Source organism: Marmota marmota, unplaced genomic scaffold (assembly GCF_001458135.2).
Source record: "Marmota marmota marmota unplaced genomic scaffold, marMar, whole genome shotgun sequence".
NCBI classification, from domain to species: Eukaryota; Metazoa; Chordata; class Mammalia; order Rodentia; family Sciuridae; genus Marmota; species Marmota marmota.
Genome location: NW_026000164.1, coordinates 20,783,483 through 20,799,482, shown reverse-complemented (window position 1 = coordinate 20,799,482; position 16,000 = coordinate 20,783,483). Strand labels below are relative to the sequence as shown.

The 16,000-nt window shown below is 47.3% G+C and overlaps 1 protein-coding gene across 1 annotated transcript in view; it reads left to right on the top strand.

The window, feature by feature from the left end:
- Window positions 1–1,484: 1,484 nt before the first annotated feature.
- The window catches only part of Smo (smoothened, frizzled class receptor), a 17,520-nt gene continuing 3,004 nt past the window's right edge, over window positions 1,485–16,000 (top strand). The window contains 9 exon segments of the mRNA XM_015493841.2: window positions 1,485–2,343; window positions 10,494–10,699; window positions 11,376–11,585; window positions 11,785–11,957; window positions 12,284–12,503; window positions 12,597–12,720; window positions 14,082–14,174; window positions 14,581–14,689; window positions 15,685–15,947. Coding sequence (XP_015349327.1) covers window positions 2,016–2,343; window positions 10,494–10,699; window positions 11,376–11,585; window positions 11,785–11,957; window positions 12,284–12,503; window positions 12,597–12,720; window positions 14,082–14,174; window positions 14,581–14,689; window positions 15,685–15,947 — 1,726 coding nt within the window. The 5' untranslated portion in view covers window positions 1,485–2,015.

Here is a 16,000-nt window from a genome sequence, read left to right as displayed (position 1 = left end):
GCCAATAGAATTAGGCTTTAATATCTCTTTGTATCATGTGAGGCTTCTTACCGGTAACTTCTCCTACTTATCTTATCCACTACTATGTCCTGATGGCCAGGCCAGCTATGTCCTGATGCCAGGCCAGCTATGGTCTGATCTGTGGTCAGAGTTTCCCCCACCCATAAGGTCCAGATCTCCTCCTCTTAGTTATACTTCAATCCTGGATTCAAACCCTATCTCCTTCATTTCTACCCACTCATCTATCTGCTCTAAGTTCCTATAACATACTCCCATTTTGGTAGCTAATTGAGTGATTAATAGGTATACTGAATTGAGCTAGATGTTTTGTGGATACAAAGAGAGTAAAAGAAGGTCTCTGCCCTGGAGGAGAAGGTTTTGCCTCCTTGTCCATGATTCTGTGTGTTTCTTGAGGGTAATAAAATGCAAATTCTCAAGTTCTTCAAGGATGTAACCATGCTACACACATACTAGGATTTCAGAAAGACTTTCTAAATTGAATTAAATTGCTCCTCCCTCGGGGATGCGGGTACCAATTAAAGATGTTAGCTTAAGTGTAATAGTTACTTTGGTCTTAAATGATCAAAGGTAACAGAAATAGTCCACTTCGACTAGGCTACGAGCTAGGCTTCCAGAGGTAAGAAAAAACCTCCCTAGTAAGCTGCCCGATCAGTAACACGGAAAAAGTTGCTCAAGGCAAGCCGGTTCCCCAGGCTGGACCCTTGGTTGTGGGTGTAAACTGCGCAGGGAGAAATCGGTGCGGTGGTTGAAAACAAGGTGCATGAAGGAGCGTGGAAAGCAAAAAGAGCAGAGTGGGAAAGGTAGCTAGCTGCAGAACCTGCCTCTATCAGATGAACAGCAAGAGCCATCAAAGGTGGATGGTCCTTTAGACATAACCAAGGAAACGTCAGGGTGGAAATCACAGTTTAAACATCACAAGGCACTTTTGGGTTCCAGACACCTGCCCACACAGGTAAAGGTATCCGGGGCAGTTGGTGTGAGTGACTCTGAGGTGACCTGGCACACGGGTCCCAAGATGGATTTGGAGAAGCGGGAAGCCCAACCCCAGGTTCCTCTCCATGGGACAGGATAAACTAAGCTCTAATCGAAAGCCTGAAAGACTGGCGGGGCTGGTTTATTGAGCAGGTTGGAAAGGAAGCTCTCGCTGACTTCAGGCATCTCAGCATATCCCACCCTAAACCAGAAGAAAAGTCCTCTTCTGCCAATGATCAAGTCGAACGATCCTCAGACCAATCAAGGTGTCCGTTAGGCCTCTTACTGCAGCTCTGGGCCACGACTTGCGCCCAGCTCTGGCTCGGGGCGGCGGGGTAGGGGGTCCCAGCTTCCCCAGCAGCGGCCCCCGGGACGCCGAAGCTCGCGCTCCTCCTCTCTGGTCTCTCCTCCCCTCCTTTCTCTCCCTCGTCCAGTCCCTCCTCCAGCTCCAGCTGAGGGGGGCCGGGCTTGGCTCCGCGAGGCCCGTGCATTCCAGAGAGCGGGGCCAGCTAGAGCAACAAAGGAGCCGGGTAGTCGGCGGGGAGAACTCTGGGGGCTGCGGCGCGCTCCGGCGGAGGTGGCGGCTGGGCCGCGGGCTGGCGCGGGGGCGGAGCCGCGGATAGAGTTAGGGACGTAGTCCCGCACCCTTGGCGCGCGCCTGGCCTTCATCGTGGGGCCGAGAGTTGGTTTTAGTGGTGGGAGAGGGAATGGGGATGGGGGTTGGGGGCCCCCAGGGCTCCCGAGGCTGAAGACAGCTTGGATCGCCAGCCGAGGGAGTGGGGAGTTGCGCATCCCTGCCCGGGCCTCTGCTGCCCAACATGGGCCCCGGGTTCCAAAGTTTGCGAAGTTGGGCGCCAAGGGGCCGGGGCGCGCTGAGCGTCTGGGAGAAGCCGGCCCCGAACTCAAGGGGCGCACAGGTCGCTTGAGCCGCCTCCGCGGCCCCCAGGGTTGTGAGTGTGGCCGGGGGGCTCTGGGGAGCGGGCGGGGGCGCCGGGGCTTCTGCTGAGTTGGCGGGTCTGGCCATGGCCGCTGCCCGCCCTGCGTGGGGGCCGGAGCTGCCTCTCCTGGGGCTGTTGCTGCTGCTAATGGGGGGCCCGGACCGGGGGGCGGCCTTGAGCGGGAATGAGACCGGGCCTGGGCCGGGTAGCGCTGGCGGGAGCGCGAGAAGGAGCGCGGCCGTGACTGGCCCTCCGCCGCTGCTTAGCCACTGCGGCCGGGCCGCCCACTGTGAGCCGCTGCGCTACAACGTGTGCCTGGGCTCGGCTCTGCCTTACGGGGCCACCTCCACGCTGCTGGCCGGGGACTCGGACTCTCAGGAGGAAGCGCACGGCAAGCTCGTGCTCTGGTCGGGTAAGCACACCCGAGCTAGGTCGTGGGGCTGTAGTGGTGGGGTGGGGGCACTGCCGAAAGGACTAGGCTCCGGCCTGAGCTGCTGAGAGATCGGGGACTGCACCCGGGAAAGTTGGAGGACCGAACTGGAACTTTAGGGGTAGGTTACGTGCAGGAGGGGACCCTGCATGATGGGGAAGGGAGGGCGAGGAAATTGTGGAAACTGATCACAAAAGGCAGGGTGGGCGAGCAAAGAATGGGGGTGGGGGATGAGAGGCCTGTGAGGAGGGGGCTCTGAGCCACAGAAAAGAACGTTTTTTAGGAAGAGGAGATGCTCCACCTACTCTGGAAGCAGGGTCCTTGGAGATTCTAGGCGGCGTTTAGACCTCCGCGAAATCAGAATTGGAGAGAAAAAAGAAAAGTTGGAGGTTGAAGGGATTTAGCTTTTGGAGGGGAAAGGTGGGTGTAAATTTGTGAAATGAGTGAAGGAAAAGAAACACTCTGGTGATAAATAATGGAGAGGTAATCAGAACTATCTGGAAATTTTGATTCAAGAGATAGGAAGTCTAGATAACTCTGATTTTGATGTACTTTCACAAGATATTTCAGTTTCCTTATCTGAAAAATGGGAACGCTTATCCACGCTAGGGGCCAAGAATGAAGAGACAATTCCAACTGTCGTTTGTGTGTTCTTTAGAAATTTAGATCCTTAGGCTCATCTAGACTTAAGTCTGGGATACTTTGACACTTGAAGCCCCAAAGCCTTCTCCTTGGCAGAGCCTGAAAACTGCAGAAGGAACCCAAAGAGATCCTTCCTTAGGAGTGTAGAGTGGATTATCTCCTCACTTGTCACTCTTCTGGACTGGGGGTCCACAGGGCACTGGGAAAAGAACTGGCCTTGTCATGCCTGTTTCTAGCCACTTTAATTTAAAAACTATGACTGAAAGAAAAGAAAATTAGGAGTCAGGAGCAGACCTTAGAGCCTTCTTCTTTTGATGCCTGGGTGCCCCATGTCTTAGCTTGACCCCCAGGGCTAGGGAGGATCCTAGTGAAAGTAGTATATGTAGGCAGCTGGCCATTGTTAATTTGGCTTTTGCTCAATGTTGGACAAGGCCACAAAGTTCCTGGCTTGGTGCAGATGCTGGAAGAACTTGGAGGATAATACACAAGGTGGAGCTATGTCTTGTGTAGAGGTCAGGTTCTAAAATCAGTACATAAGGCAGAGCCATGTATAACCACAGTAGCTTTGAAAACTCCAAAAAATACTATAGTGCAAGATCCATGTAATTTTGCATATACACTCTTTATATGTTTGCACAAATCATGTGAGATATAGTAATGTACACTATATAAGAACAGGTATACATAGGAAATATAACTGTGTCTCTAAAGTTATATACATGCAAAAGATTGAAAGAATAATAAAAGGAACAGGGAAAAAAATAAAGATCAAGCAAGGTTTATTGAGCACTACCTGAACTAAGACTTAAGTTTAGGAGCCAGCTGTATGGAAAATCCAAATCTCTCGGCACTAGAATCTCACCCTGTTCTGATTTACTGACAGGAAAGATATTCTCTCCTCTTTATTTATTTTGCAGAGGTCTATGGTTGAAATCTCCTAAGTTAAATGCACTTATGAAGCTGCCTACCATCAGATCAAGGAGAAGGGGCCCATACTCCTGAAAGCAGCTGCTGGGCTAGCAGAAGTGGTTTTGATAGAAGAGTGCATGAGTTCAAACCTTACTAGCTGACTGGGCAGGGTCCTGCAGAGGCATAAGCACTGAGCCCAAGGCTACTCTTCTCTCTGCCTTCCCCCATCCTTCAGCTCAGTCCTGTTCCTTGTGTGTTTGGTTGCACTCTTTCTGCTTTGTTCTTGCTGCTTGGTGTTCTGTGAAGTAGGGCCACAAGCAAATGTTGTTGTAAGCTGGGTCAGTGTGTGGGGAGGGTAAACCTGAGGCATATGTGATAATCATAGCCAGGTTCTTAGCTGGGCTCTTGGCTAGTGGCTTGTCCTGTCCAGAGTTAGTGATCTTGATCTGGTGTTAAATATGGTCAGTGTTACCTGGCTCTTACAGGTGTTTTTGTGGGTGAAGAATGAAGATGATTTAGTTGTTTTCATGTGTAAATTGTTGATAGAGACTTGGTCGTCATTCCCCTCCCCTCTTCCCCCCCCCTCAGAATACTGAGTGTACAACAACCACTCATTTATTCAGTTGCATATTGAGGCTTGTCGCATGTCACCTCCTCAGACAGGTTCTGAGGCATAAGTAGATGAAGAATGCAGACACCATCCCTCTGCCATCAAGAGGAGGATAGGCTATTAACAACCACTGGCGTGTGTTTATATCAATAACAGCAGATTTTAATCTCAAGTACCTTTTTCTAGGTCAAGGAGATCATGCTTCATTCAAGGCAAGTGCTAACAGAAAAGGTTATTTGGAAATTTGAACAAACAAGTAAATACTGCTATTTTCCGTTTTATGTAAATAAAATTACATTTCTCTTTAGGACAATTAAGAGCAGATCAGTTTCTCTAATATGTGGATGCTGATTCGTAATAAGAGGGGGCACTAGAGAAGAACAGAGTTACCCTTTTCACTAAGGTAGAGAACAGTAGTGGAGGGGTAGGTTTAGGAAGAAAGTATGTATTTGGTTTAGGCTGTGGGAATTGTGGATGCTCCTTGGCTGCATTTGTGGAGATTCCCAGCAGGTGTGGAGAGAGAAGTTGCTGTAGAGAATGGGATACTATGTGCTTCCTTGACCAGATTGCTGAGGCTTTGGAAGAATACCATGAATGAGAAGTTTATAGCTCAGATTGGTCTAATTTCTAGGTCTGTATAGTACAGGTCTCTCCTGTTGTTGATCTCTCTGGAATTGAGCTTCTTCTGTCACTTAGCATCTCTCCCCATTACAGCTGGAAATGCCTCCTCCCAGGCATTCCAGGCTGACCAGACAAACATAATGTCCAGGCCATGATCCACCTTAGGCCAAATCTGGTTTAGTAAATGGGGCAAGAAAGAGGCCCTGAAGCTGGCAAGGGAGTAGGTCACTGAGAGCTTGCACGTAGCTCCCTTGACTGCCTCTGTGGTGTACATGGGTTGTGGCCCTGTCGCCCATCTGAGACACAGCCTGCAGGAAAGAAATAGAAAAGCTGGGAGAAATTTCTTATTTGTCTCCCAGACCTCAAGTTGAGAGGTGAGAGAAGGGACATTGTTGATGATGGTGGACAATTTTCAGGGGCAGATCAAGAAGGATTTCCTTAGAGCCATTTCCAAACCTGGTTGATGATCAGAATCAGTTTAAAAACAAAACAAGGGCTGGGGTTGTGGCTCAGCGGTAGAGCACTAGCCTAGCACGTGTGAGGCCCTGGGTTTGATCCTCAGCACCACATAAAAATAAATAAATAAAATTAAGGTATTGTGTCCAACTACAACTGAAAAATAAATATTTAAAAAAAATACATACAGGGCTGGGGATGTGGCTCAAGCCGTAGCGCGCTCACCTGGCATGCATGCAGCCCGGGTTCGATCCTCAGCACCACATAAAAAGATGTTGTGTCCACCGAAAAGTAAAATATAAATATTAAAAAATTCTCTCTCTCTCTCTTTAAAAAAAATACATACATATATATGTATACACACACACACACACATATATATATATATGACTTGCAGTTAATAAATGTTTTTATAAATAAATACATATTACATATACTTTCCCAAATATGTGTGTGTGTGTGTGTGTGTGTGTGTTATTTGAGAAAGTATAGAAATACAGAAAAACACCCAAGGACCAAGTTTTCATTTTGGCATCACATTTAACTTATGAATTGTGGAATATACTAGGTCTAAAGAAAGGAGCATAAAACACAAAGGTACTGAATAACAGTTATACATTGACACCTGGGTCTAGAACTTGGTCTAGTCACATCCCTTTCCCCCTTCTCTAGAGGGAGCCAATAATCTTGATGTTTTGATAATTCTTTCTTTTTTTTTTCCTGTACATTTTACCACCTAGTTTTGAAATCCTTAAACAGTATATTTCAGTTTTGCATGTTTTTTGAATCTCACATAAGTGGAATCATGCAGTATGTATCCTTTTCAACTCACTTCCTTTATACTGCTTTATTTGGTAAGATCATCCATGTTATTGCAGATCCTTTTCATTACTGAATAGTATTCCATTGTATGAATCATTACAATTTGTTTATCTATTTTTTTTTGTTGTTGTTAAATATTTAAGTTATTGCCAATTTTTGCTCATTGTGAATAACATTGCTATGGGTATTCTTATGTATATCCTGATGCACCTTGACACAGTTTTATCCCAAGTATATTCTTTTTTTTTTTTTTTTAGTTAATGGACCTTTATTTCATTTATTTATATTCGGTGCTGAGAATTGAAACCAGTACCTCACACATGCTAGGCAAGTGCTGTACTACTAAGCTACAACCCCAGCCTTCCAAATACATTCTTTTTTTTTTTTTTTTTTTTTAAATGTAAACACCCCTGTGCCAGGCTTTCTTTTCTTTTTTTTTTTTTTTTTAATATTTATTTATTTTTTTAGTTCTCGGCGGACACAACATCTTTGTTTGTATGTGGTGCTGAGGATCGAACCCGGGCCGCACGCATGACAGGCGAGCGCACTACCACTTGAGCCACAGCCCCAGCCCCCAAATACATTCTTGAGGAATAGAATTGCTGGATGATAAAGCATGCATACCTTCATATTGTACCAAACTCTTTTATAAAGTCATTGTACCAATTCATACTGCCGGTAGCCTTGTAGAATGTCATCATTAACCAACACTTGGTATTATCAACCTTTTAAATTTTTTCCAGTCTAATGCATATAATGTGATATATATTTATGATTTTAATTTAATTTAATTTTTTTTTGTGTGTGTGGTGGTGCGGGGATCAAACCCAGGGCCTTGCACATGCTAGGCAAGCAGATTGCCTCTGAAATACATTGGGGGAACCCTGTGGTTTTAATTAGCATTTCTATGATTACTAGTAAGGTTAAGCATCTTTGCAAATGTTTACCCACTATTTATATTTCTTCTTCTTTTATTTATTTGTTTGTTTACTTGTTTATTTTGTGGCACTGGAGACTGAATCCAGTGATGCTTTACCACTAAGCTACATCCTTTTTACTTTGAGACAAGTTTTCACTAAGTTGCTGAGCTGGCCTCATGCTTGCTATCCTCCTGCCTCAGCCTCTTTAGTAGCTGGGATGACAGGTATACACACTGTGCCCAGCTTTTGGATTTCTTCTTTTGTGAAGAATTTGTTTAAATCTTTGGCCTACTTTTCTACAGGACTGTCATTTTTGCAAGATTTGTGGGAGTACTTTATATATACTAGATATAAGTTCTTTATTGGTTGTATGTGTTAAAAATCTCTTCTGTGGTTTGCCTTGTTTTCTTTGCATCTTTTGTTGAATAGAAGTTTTGAACTTTAATCATTCTTCAAACTTTTATAATTAGTGCTTTTTTAGAAAAATCTTTTCCTGCCCCAAAGTCGTGAATTTATTCTCTGATGTTATCTTCTAGAAACTTCATAGATTTTCCTATCATTTCAGGCATATAACTCACCTGGACTTGATTTTTGTAGAAGCATAGTTCTATATATATATTGTTTCAACAGCATTTATTTTTTTAAATTTATTTTTCAGTTGTAGTTGGACACAATACCTTTTTTTTTTTTTTTTAATGTGGTGCTAAGGGTCAAACCCAGGGCCTTGCACATGCTAGGCAAGTGTTCTACCTCTGAGTCACAACCCCAGCCCTATTTCAACAGCATTTATTAAAAAGAATACTTTTAGCTAGATGCCCTGATGCACATCTGTAATCTCAACTTCTTGGGAGGCTGAGGCAGGAGGACTACAAATTTGAGACCATCCTAGATACTTGATATGTCTGTCTGAAAATTTTAAAATGGAAAAAGAACTGGGGATTGTAGCACAGAGGTAGAGCCACTTGCCTAGGGTGTGTGCAAGACCCTTGATTCAATCCCCAGTACTGCAAAAAAAAAAAAAGGAAAAATAAAATAAAAAAGAATCTCTTTTTCCCACACTCTGCCACAAATCTCAATCTCTCTCTCTCTCTCTCTCTCTCTCTCTCTCTCACACACACACACACACACACACACACACACACACAGTCCCCCACCACCCCCAGGCTCTTTATTGTGTTCTGTATGTCTATATGTCTGTCACTTGCCAGTATCATAGCATCTTAATTACCATATCTTTCTAACATGGTTCTTCACCTTCTTTGAGCCAAAGACTTCTTTGGCAGTCTTGTAAAATCTAAACACTCCTCAACATAGTACTTTTAAATTCATAAAGTAAAATACATTGGATTAAAAAAAAAGTATTTAGAATCATATATCCAGAATATATAAGGAACTTCAAAAGCTCAAGCTCAGTAGCAAAAAAAAAAAAAAAAAAAAAAAAAGTAAAAGGAGTTGGGAATGTAGTGGTAGTACCCAAGCACCAAAAAAATGAGAAATAAAGAAAAGAAAAATGCATTTTCTACTTATGATATTTTCACCTCGTGGTGGGTTGGTGAGCATGTAGCCTCCTCATACCTAGAACATCTGTGTTCTGTCCTGCTGCTTTCTCCCACAACCCTGCCCCTGATACCCACTGCTATGTTTTCAACCCAAATCCACCCATTCAGCATTTCTGGGACTGGGTCCTCCATCTAGGTGATGAGGGTCCTGCAGGTGATTCTGATTTGAATCAATTGGAAACCATTGCCTGAGAATATTGCTTCATAACTGGCAAGAACTTGGTTCTTGCTTGGTTCCCTGGAGTCTAGACTGTGACCTGTGAGCAGTCAGAGGCCTCAGACTAGTAAAAACAACCCTTCCTGTGTGCTTACTACCTGACAGGCACTGAGTCAAGCACATTTAACATGCTGTCTCTCACTCTTCATAGTAGTTCTGGGAGGTTAAATCTTTTATTCCCATTTTATAGATGAGGCAACTGAGGCTAGAGATAGAGATTAAGTACTTTGCCCAGCTTTACATAGCCAGGAACCAAGATTTTGGAGCCAGGCTAATTTGCAGTGCCCATGATCTTGGCCTTTCCACTGTGTCACCTCTCTCCAATAGGGTGGTTACCTGCCCCCACCATGCCCAGCCTGACAGTGTGACAGTTGTCCATGCTGGCTGTCATGTCCTCAGAAGATTCTCCCAGTATAACTTCTTACTTGATTTGTTGAGCTCCTGGAGCAGGGGTGATTGAGGAGAGGCTAAGGGGACAGAAAGCTGAATGAGGCCAGCTCCTGGAGAGAGCAGGGGAGAGGCCTGGGCCAGGTGGGGCTGCCAGGAGACCTCTGCCTGATTCTGCCTGTCTTTCCTCCCTTTGCACTGGACCGAGCCTCCTGTGTTTCTCTCCATCTGATCTCCTGTTTCCTCCTCTGGCTCTGGAGTTCCTGGCTCCTCTGACTACCTCTTCTTAAGCCCCTACCTCTTCTCTCTCTCACCTTAGCTTGGTAAGAACAAGTGTTCTGGAGGCTGGGTAAGGGGAGACCATTCTGGGTTCTGGTGAATGGGCCCTGGGAGGAGTGGGGGGTAGGGTCTCATAGCCTCCTGTTCTGGAAGAATTCTGCGGAAGGGTTCAAAAACACTCTGAAAAGGTGATCCCTCCAGGGTACTCAACCAGAGGCACTGCCATTCCCTAGCAGGGAATTTGGAAATGGCATCTGGTTTTAAAATTTTGATGGGATTACAGTGTACATACAGACTAGAGCATAGATCATGATTTTCACAAGATGAACATACTCATGTAACCAGAACGAGATCAAGAACTAGAATATTCCCAGCATCCCAGAAGCTCTTCTTCAAGCCCTCCACTAGTTGCTACCCCTGGAGTGAGTGAGTGGGGGCATCTTTTGTTTGTCACAGTTACTTAAGGGTTCTGCTGGCATTTAGTAGGCAAGGTTAAGGGATGCTAAATGCCTTTCAATGCACCATACAGTCCTGAAGCACAAAGAATTGTCCTGCCCAGATGTCCTGTTGAAAAATGCCACGTCTGACAGGTCTGAGCAGTAATGGCCTGCAGTGTGGCAAAGGCCTGGGGACCAAGCGGTGCAGCTGTGTTAGTGGATCAGTAAAGACGGGTTTCACTGTAATAAGCCCACACTGTCACCCCTGCCTAGGCCTCCGGAATGCCCCCCGATGCTGGGCAGTGATCCAGCCCCTGCTGTGTGCTGTGTACATGCCCAAGTGTGAGAATGAACGAGTGGAGCTGCCCAGCCGCACCCTCTGCCAGGCCACCCGAGGCCCGTGTGCCATTGTGGAGCGGGAGCGAGGCTGGCCTGACTTCCTGCGCTGCACCCCTGACCACTTCCCTGAAGGCTGCCCGGTGAGTTGTCTATGGAGCAGGATCTGCGATGTCTGGCCTAACATAGGAAAGGGTCTGGCAGGATGCAGAGGAACCAGAGCCTTCTTTCCTGGGGACCTCAAGTCTACAGCCGTGGGAGCCATGAGTCACAAACCCAAACTGCAACTCACTGGCTAGACCAATTTATCAGGGTTTCTCTACTGATCCAAGATAATAAATTTAGCAAAAAAAAAATTTTTTTTTGAGCACCCACTTTGTTAGGTGTAGGGAATTTACAGGAGTCATGGATGAGAGGAGACTGTCTTTAGGGAGTTGATCATACAGCTGGAGACACCAAGACAAGGGGGTAAGATCTAGAGGTCTAAACTGATAATAATAGTAAGAATGATAGTAATAATGCTAGTTATTATTTAGTACATGCCAAATACCATGATAAGCACTTTACATCTATTAATTTAACCCTTAAACTCTACTGTGTGGTAGGTACTACCATCTTATAGATGGGAAAGCTGAGGCACCAAGTGGTCAACAGGTGGTCAGTTAATTACCCAAGCCTGCACAGCCACTGAGTGGCTGTTTGAGTCCTGGAATGGGCCTCCGACACCACACTCTGCCCCTGATACCTTTTCCTGAAGAAGAGGCTCATCCCTGATCTGATCTCCCTTTGCCACTGCCTTCTTCCCTTCCCTGGTGCCAGAATGAGGTGCAGAACATCAAGTTCAACAGTTCGGGTCAGTGTGAAGCGCCCTTGGTGCGAACAGACAACCCCAAGAGCTGGTACGAGGATGTTGAGGGCTGCGGGATCCAGTGTCAGAATCCACTGTTCACCGAGGCCGAGCACCAGGACATGCACAGCTACATTGCAGCCTTTGGTGCTGTCACCGGCCTCTGCACACTCTTCACCCTGGTCAGTCACAAGGGAGGACAGGTCATGCTTTGAGTACAGGTGTTCCCTCCTCCTGGAAACAGGAAAGGAGCATGGGGCTGGGCTTGGGGGGGGAGGGGGCACCCCAGGGAAGGTCATGATGGAAGAGCCTGGGGTTTAGATAAGGGTGTCTGTGGCAGCAGAACAACCCTCACCTGGCAGAACGGCCACTCTCTTCCAGGCCACCTTTGTGGCTGACTGGCGGAACTCCAATCGCTACCCTGCAGTGATTCTCTTCTACGTCAATGCATGCTTTTTTGTGGGCAGCATTGGCTGGCTGGCCCAGTTCATGGACGGTGCCCGCCGGGAGATCGTGTGCAGAGCAGATGGCACCATGAGGCTAGGGGAGCCCACGTAAGTGTCTTGAGGACCCAGAGGTGAGGACGATGGAGGAAAACTGTAGTGGGCACTTCCCACAGAAGGGATAGGTTATACCTGAAAGCGGGATTTCAGGGAAGGATTCATCTGGGTTTGGATTCCCCTTGTTGAGCCTTGGCTTCTGCCTCAAAACCTGGATTTAAAGCAGTATCTTCTAGAACCCCTTCATGTGACCTGGGTCCTGTCCCCAAGCCCAGGGACCCTCCAGACCTTAGCAGCCCAGGATTTGGGGACAGGGTGGAGAGATTTGGTAGAGGGAGTACAGACTGACCTTCCCATGTGACACCCACATATTTGCACAGCTCCAATGAGACCCTGTCCTGCGTCATCATTTTTGTCATCGTGTATTATGCCCTGATGGCTGGTGTGGTCTGGTTTGTGGTCCTCACCTATGCCTGGCACACTTCCTTCAAAGCCCTGGGCACCACCTACCAGCCACTCTCAGGCAAGACCTCCTACTTCCATCTGCTCACGTGGTCACTCCCCTTTGTCCTCACCGTGGCAATCCTCGCTGTGGCCCAGGTATAGTGACTGGCGGGGGCTGGCGACCTGAGTGGGATAGTCTTGCGAGAGGGACCAGCAACTGAAGGTCCCTCCCACACTTTCCTGCTGCAGGTGGATGGGGACTCCGTGAGCGGCATCTGTTTTGTGGGCTACAAGAACTACCGTTACCGGGCTGGCTTCGTCCTGGCTCCAATTGGCCTGGTGCTCATTGTGGGAGGCTACTTCCTCATCCGAGGTGAGTGAGGACTAGGCCAAGGCCAGTGGGACCACACGTGTGCCGAAAGCCTGCTTTGTGGAAGTAGGAACAAGGGTCACCAGCTCTGCTACCTGCACACTGAGACTGCAGCTAGCTCATCCCAGTCCTTGGTGCAGTGTAGAAGAAGGTGACCTTTAGACAGGTACAGTACCATGAGCTCTTGCTATGTGGCAGTGCCTTTGTATTGTCCAGAAAAATGTACCCCTTCCTCTAGAGCCCTGACCAGGCTTATTGAGTGGAACTGAGACTGCAGTCCAGCCCCTGCCTCCCCTTGGCAGGGTACAGTTATGTGATGACCAGCCTGGGTAACCCACTCTGCCCACGTGGATCCACCTGTGGCCCTTGGTTGTGCGTGCTGTCTTTAATTTTATACTGTCAGTCTTTTGGAATTTGGTTTCCATCTCCTTCCTACCCCAACGCACACATAGTTTTCACAACATGCACAGATTTACTCGTCCCTAACTTCCCTGTCTCAATCTGCCACCCCATATTGAGCTTCCGTATCTGGCTTATTTTCGTTGGGTTTTGTCAGTTTCAGTTTCCTCCCACTGAACAGTCAGCCTTCTGTTCCTCCTCTTTCCTCCCTTTCTGGCAGTGTCTGTGCCTCTGATTTATGTCTCATATCTGTGCTGTCCTGTACAGTAGCCACTAGCCACCTGCATTGCCGCTAGTCCAGATTGAGATGTGTTATAAGTGTAAAATACACACTGCCTTTCAAAGAAAAGGCACCAAAAAGGGGGAAAATATCTGTTAATGATTTGTTATGTGGATTATATATTGGTGCGATTACATTTTGGATATATTACATTTATAAAACACATTGAAATTAGTTGTTTTTTTTAATATACTTACTAGAAATTTTAAGATTATATGTGTGTCCCACAGCATTTTCTCCCAACAGTGCTGCTCTTTTCTAGTTGTAGATAGACACAATATCTTTATTTTTCTGTGGTTCTGAGGATTAAACCCAGTGCCTCACACATGCAGGGCAAGCACTGTACCACTGAGCCACACCCCAGCCCAACGGTGCTGTTCTTGAGTTGGTTTTACGCCTTTTCCATCAGAAAACTTTGACCTGGCTGCTTTCCTTAGGAGCAGTGGGGTCAGGACAGGGGCTCCCTCTTTCTCTCTGGATGCTGCCGCTGTGTCATTCCAGCCCATAGCAGAATTGCTATTAGCTGTTCTCCCGTTCTCCAGTGTCTCTAGTCCTCCAAGCTTTAAGTCAGCACAGGTGTAATCAGACCCAGGACTCTGGGGCCCTGGGACCCTCCCCTATATTCCCGTCCTTCTCAGGAGAGTGGCCTCACTCTGCTAATCCATGAGGTCCCTGTTCTGTTCAGGAGTCATGACTCTGTTCTCCATCAAGAGCAACCACCCGGGGCTGCTGAGTGAGAAGGCTGCCAGCAAGATCAACGAGACCATGCTGCGCCTGGGTGAGTGGCTGAGGTCTGAAGTTCTGGCCAGCCCAACACTGTACCCTCCTGGGGCTCAGGAGCCTCCAGGGTGCAGTAATGCAGTGGGGACAAGTTAGCAGCCATGGGACAAGGACAAGGTATGTGTGTGTAGGTGGTGGTACTGGTGGCAGCTTGAAAGAAGAGGGCCTTCTCAGATGGGAGAAGCAAGTTGAGTCAAGACAGCTCCATGTCCCCACTTCTCCCATGGGAGCCTTCCAACATTTGCCTCACAGGTCCTTCTTGCTTTATTTTGGAGAATACCCTTCTTGACCTGAGCCCAGTATGAACTCACCCCATCCTCTATTGCTCATTAGGGCAGACACACTCCCCCATAGTGCTCAAGTGTCTGACCGGTAACGTCCCATTATGTCCCTGTCCTCTACAGGCATTTTTGGCTTCCTGGCCTTTGGCTTTGTGCTCATCACTTTCAGCTGCCACTTCTACGACTTCTTTAACCAGGCTGAGTGGGAGCGAAGCTTCCGGGACTATGTGCTGTGAGTGTGGGGACTGGGTTTGGAGGTGGCAGTGGTGGGAGCTGGAGCCCTGGCTGTAAGGACAGCATCCCCTTTGCTGTGCAGCAGGAGTCTGCCAGGTCCCTCAACAGATGAGGCTAATAGTGTCTGGGCCCCCAAGACATTAGCTGCTCTGTGCTGTGCCAGACCTGGGAAAGAGCCTTCAAGTGCCTGTTCAACTCTGCTCTTCTACATGCACCCCTTGGCTGGCTGATGGGATGGTGTGTTTGTAACTGTTAGGAAGCCTTTTCAAGCCAGGTGCAGTGGTGCACACCTGTAATCCCAGCAGCAACGGAGGCTGAGGCAGGAGGATTGCGAGTTCAAAGCCAGCCTCAGCAAAAGCAAGACGCTAAACAACTCAGTGAAACCCTGTCTCTAAATAAAATACAGAATAGGGCTGGGGATGTGGCTCAGTGGTCATGTGCCCCTGAGTTCAATCCCCGGTACCAAAAAAATAAAAATAAAAAAGAAGGCTTTTCATCCTTTGCTTTCTTTGACCAACTCAAGGTTGTACCTTCTACAGCTTTCTCCATAGAGCCCTGCACAGGAGTAGATACCTGTCTATGAAAGGTTAACAACCTGTTCCGGTTTGCTAGTTGTACCTGTGCTTTTTTGTGTATGAATGAGGATGATTAGGAGAGAGTGAGTCATCTCAACTTCCTCAAGTGCAGCACCTGCCATTATAAGGAGCAACAGTTAAAATGCCCATTAAAGTGGACATTTGTCTGGACTGCTTCAGGCTCATTTTTAAAGGTTCCAGCTTCTAGCCTGGGAAGTTTCAACTGTGAGGGACTGGGGATGTAGCTCAGTGATAGAGCACTCATGAGTGAGTCCCTGGGTTTGATTCCCAGTCCCCAAACAAAACCACCCAAGAGTACCATGAGAATTGTACTCTTTCCAAAGTCTTTGGATTGATAGTCTGGATCCCTACCCATTGGACTCAGAAAGACTCAACTGTCAACCATCCCTCACCACAGGTGCCAGGCCAATGTGACCATTGGGCTGCCTACCAAGAAACCCATTCCTGACTGTGAGATCAAGAATCGCCCCAGCCTCCTGGTGGAGAAGATCAACCTGTTTGCCATGTTTGGCACTGGTATCGCCATGAGCACCTGGGTCTGGACCAAGGCCACACTTCTCATCTGGAGGCGCACCTGGTGCAGGTGGGATCAGCAGCCAGCTCATCCTGTCCCTCCTGTCTTAATTGCAGCCTCAGGTCCCCACCTTTAGGCTTTGTCTAGTTCTTCCTGCACACGGTCTTGGACAGCTGTGTTTTCCAAAACAGGGCACTGA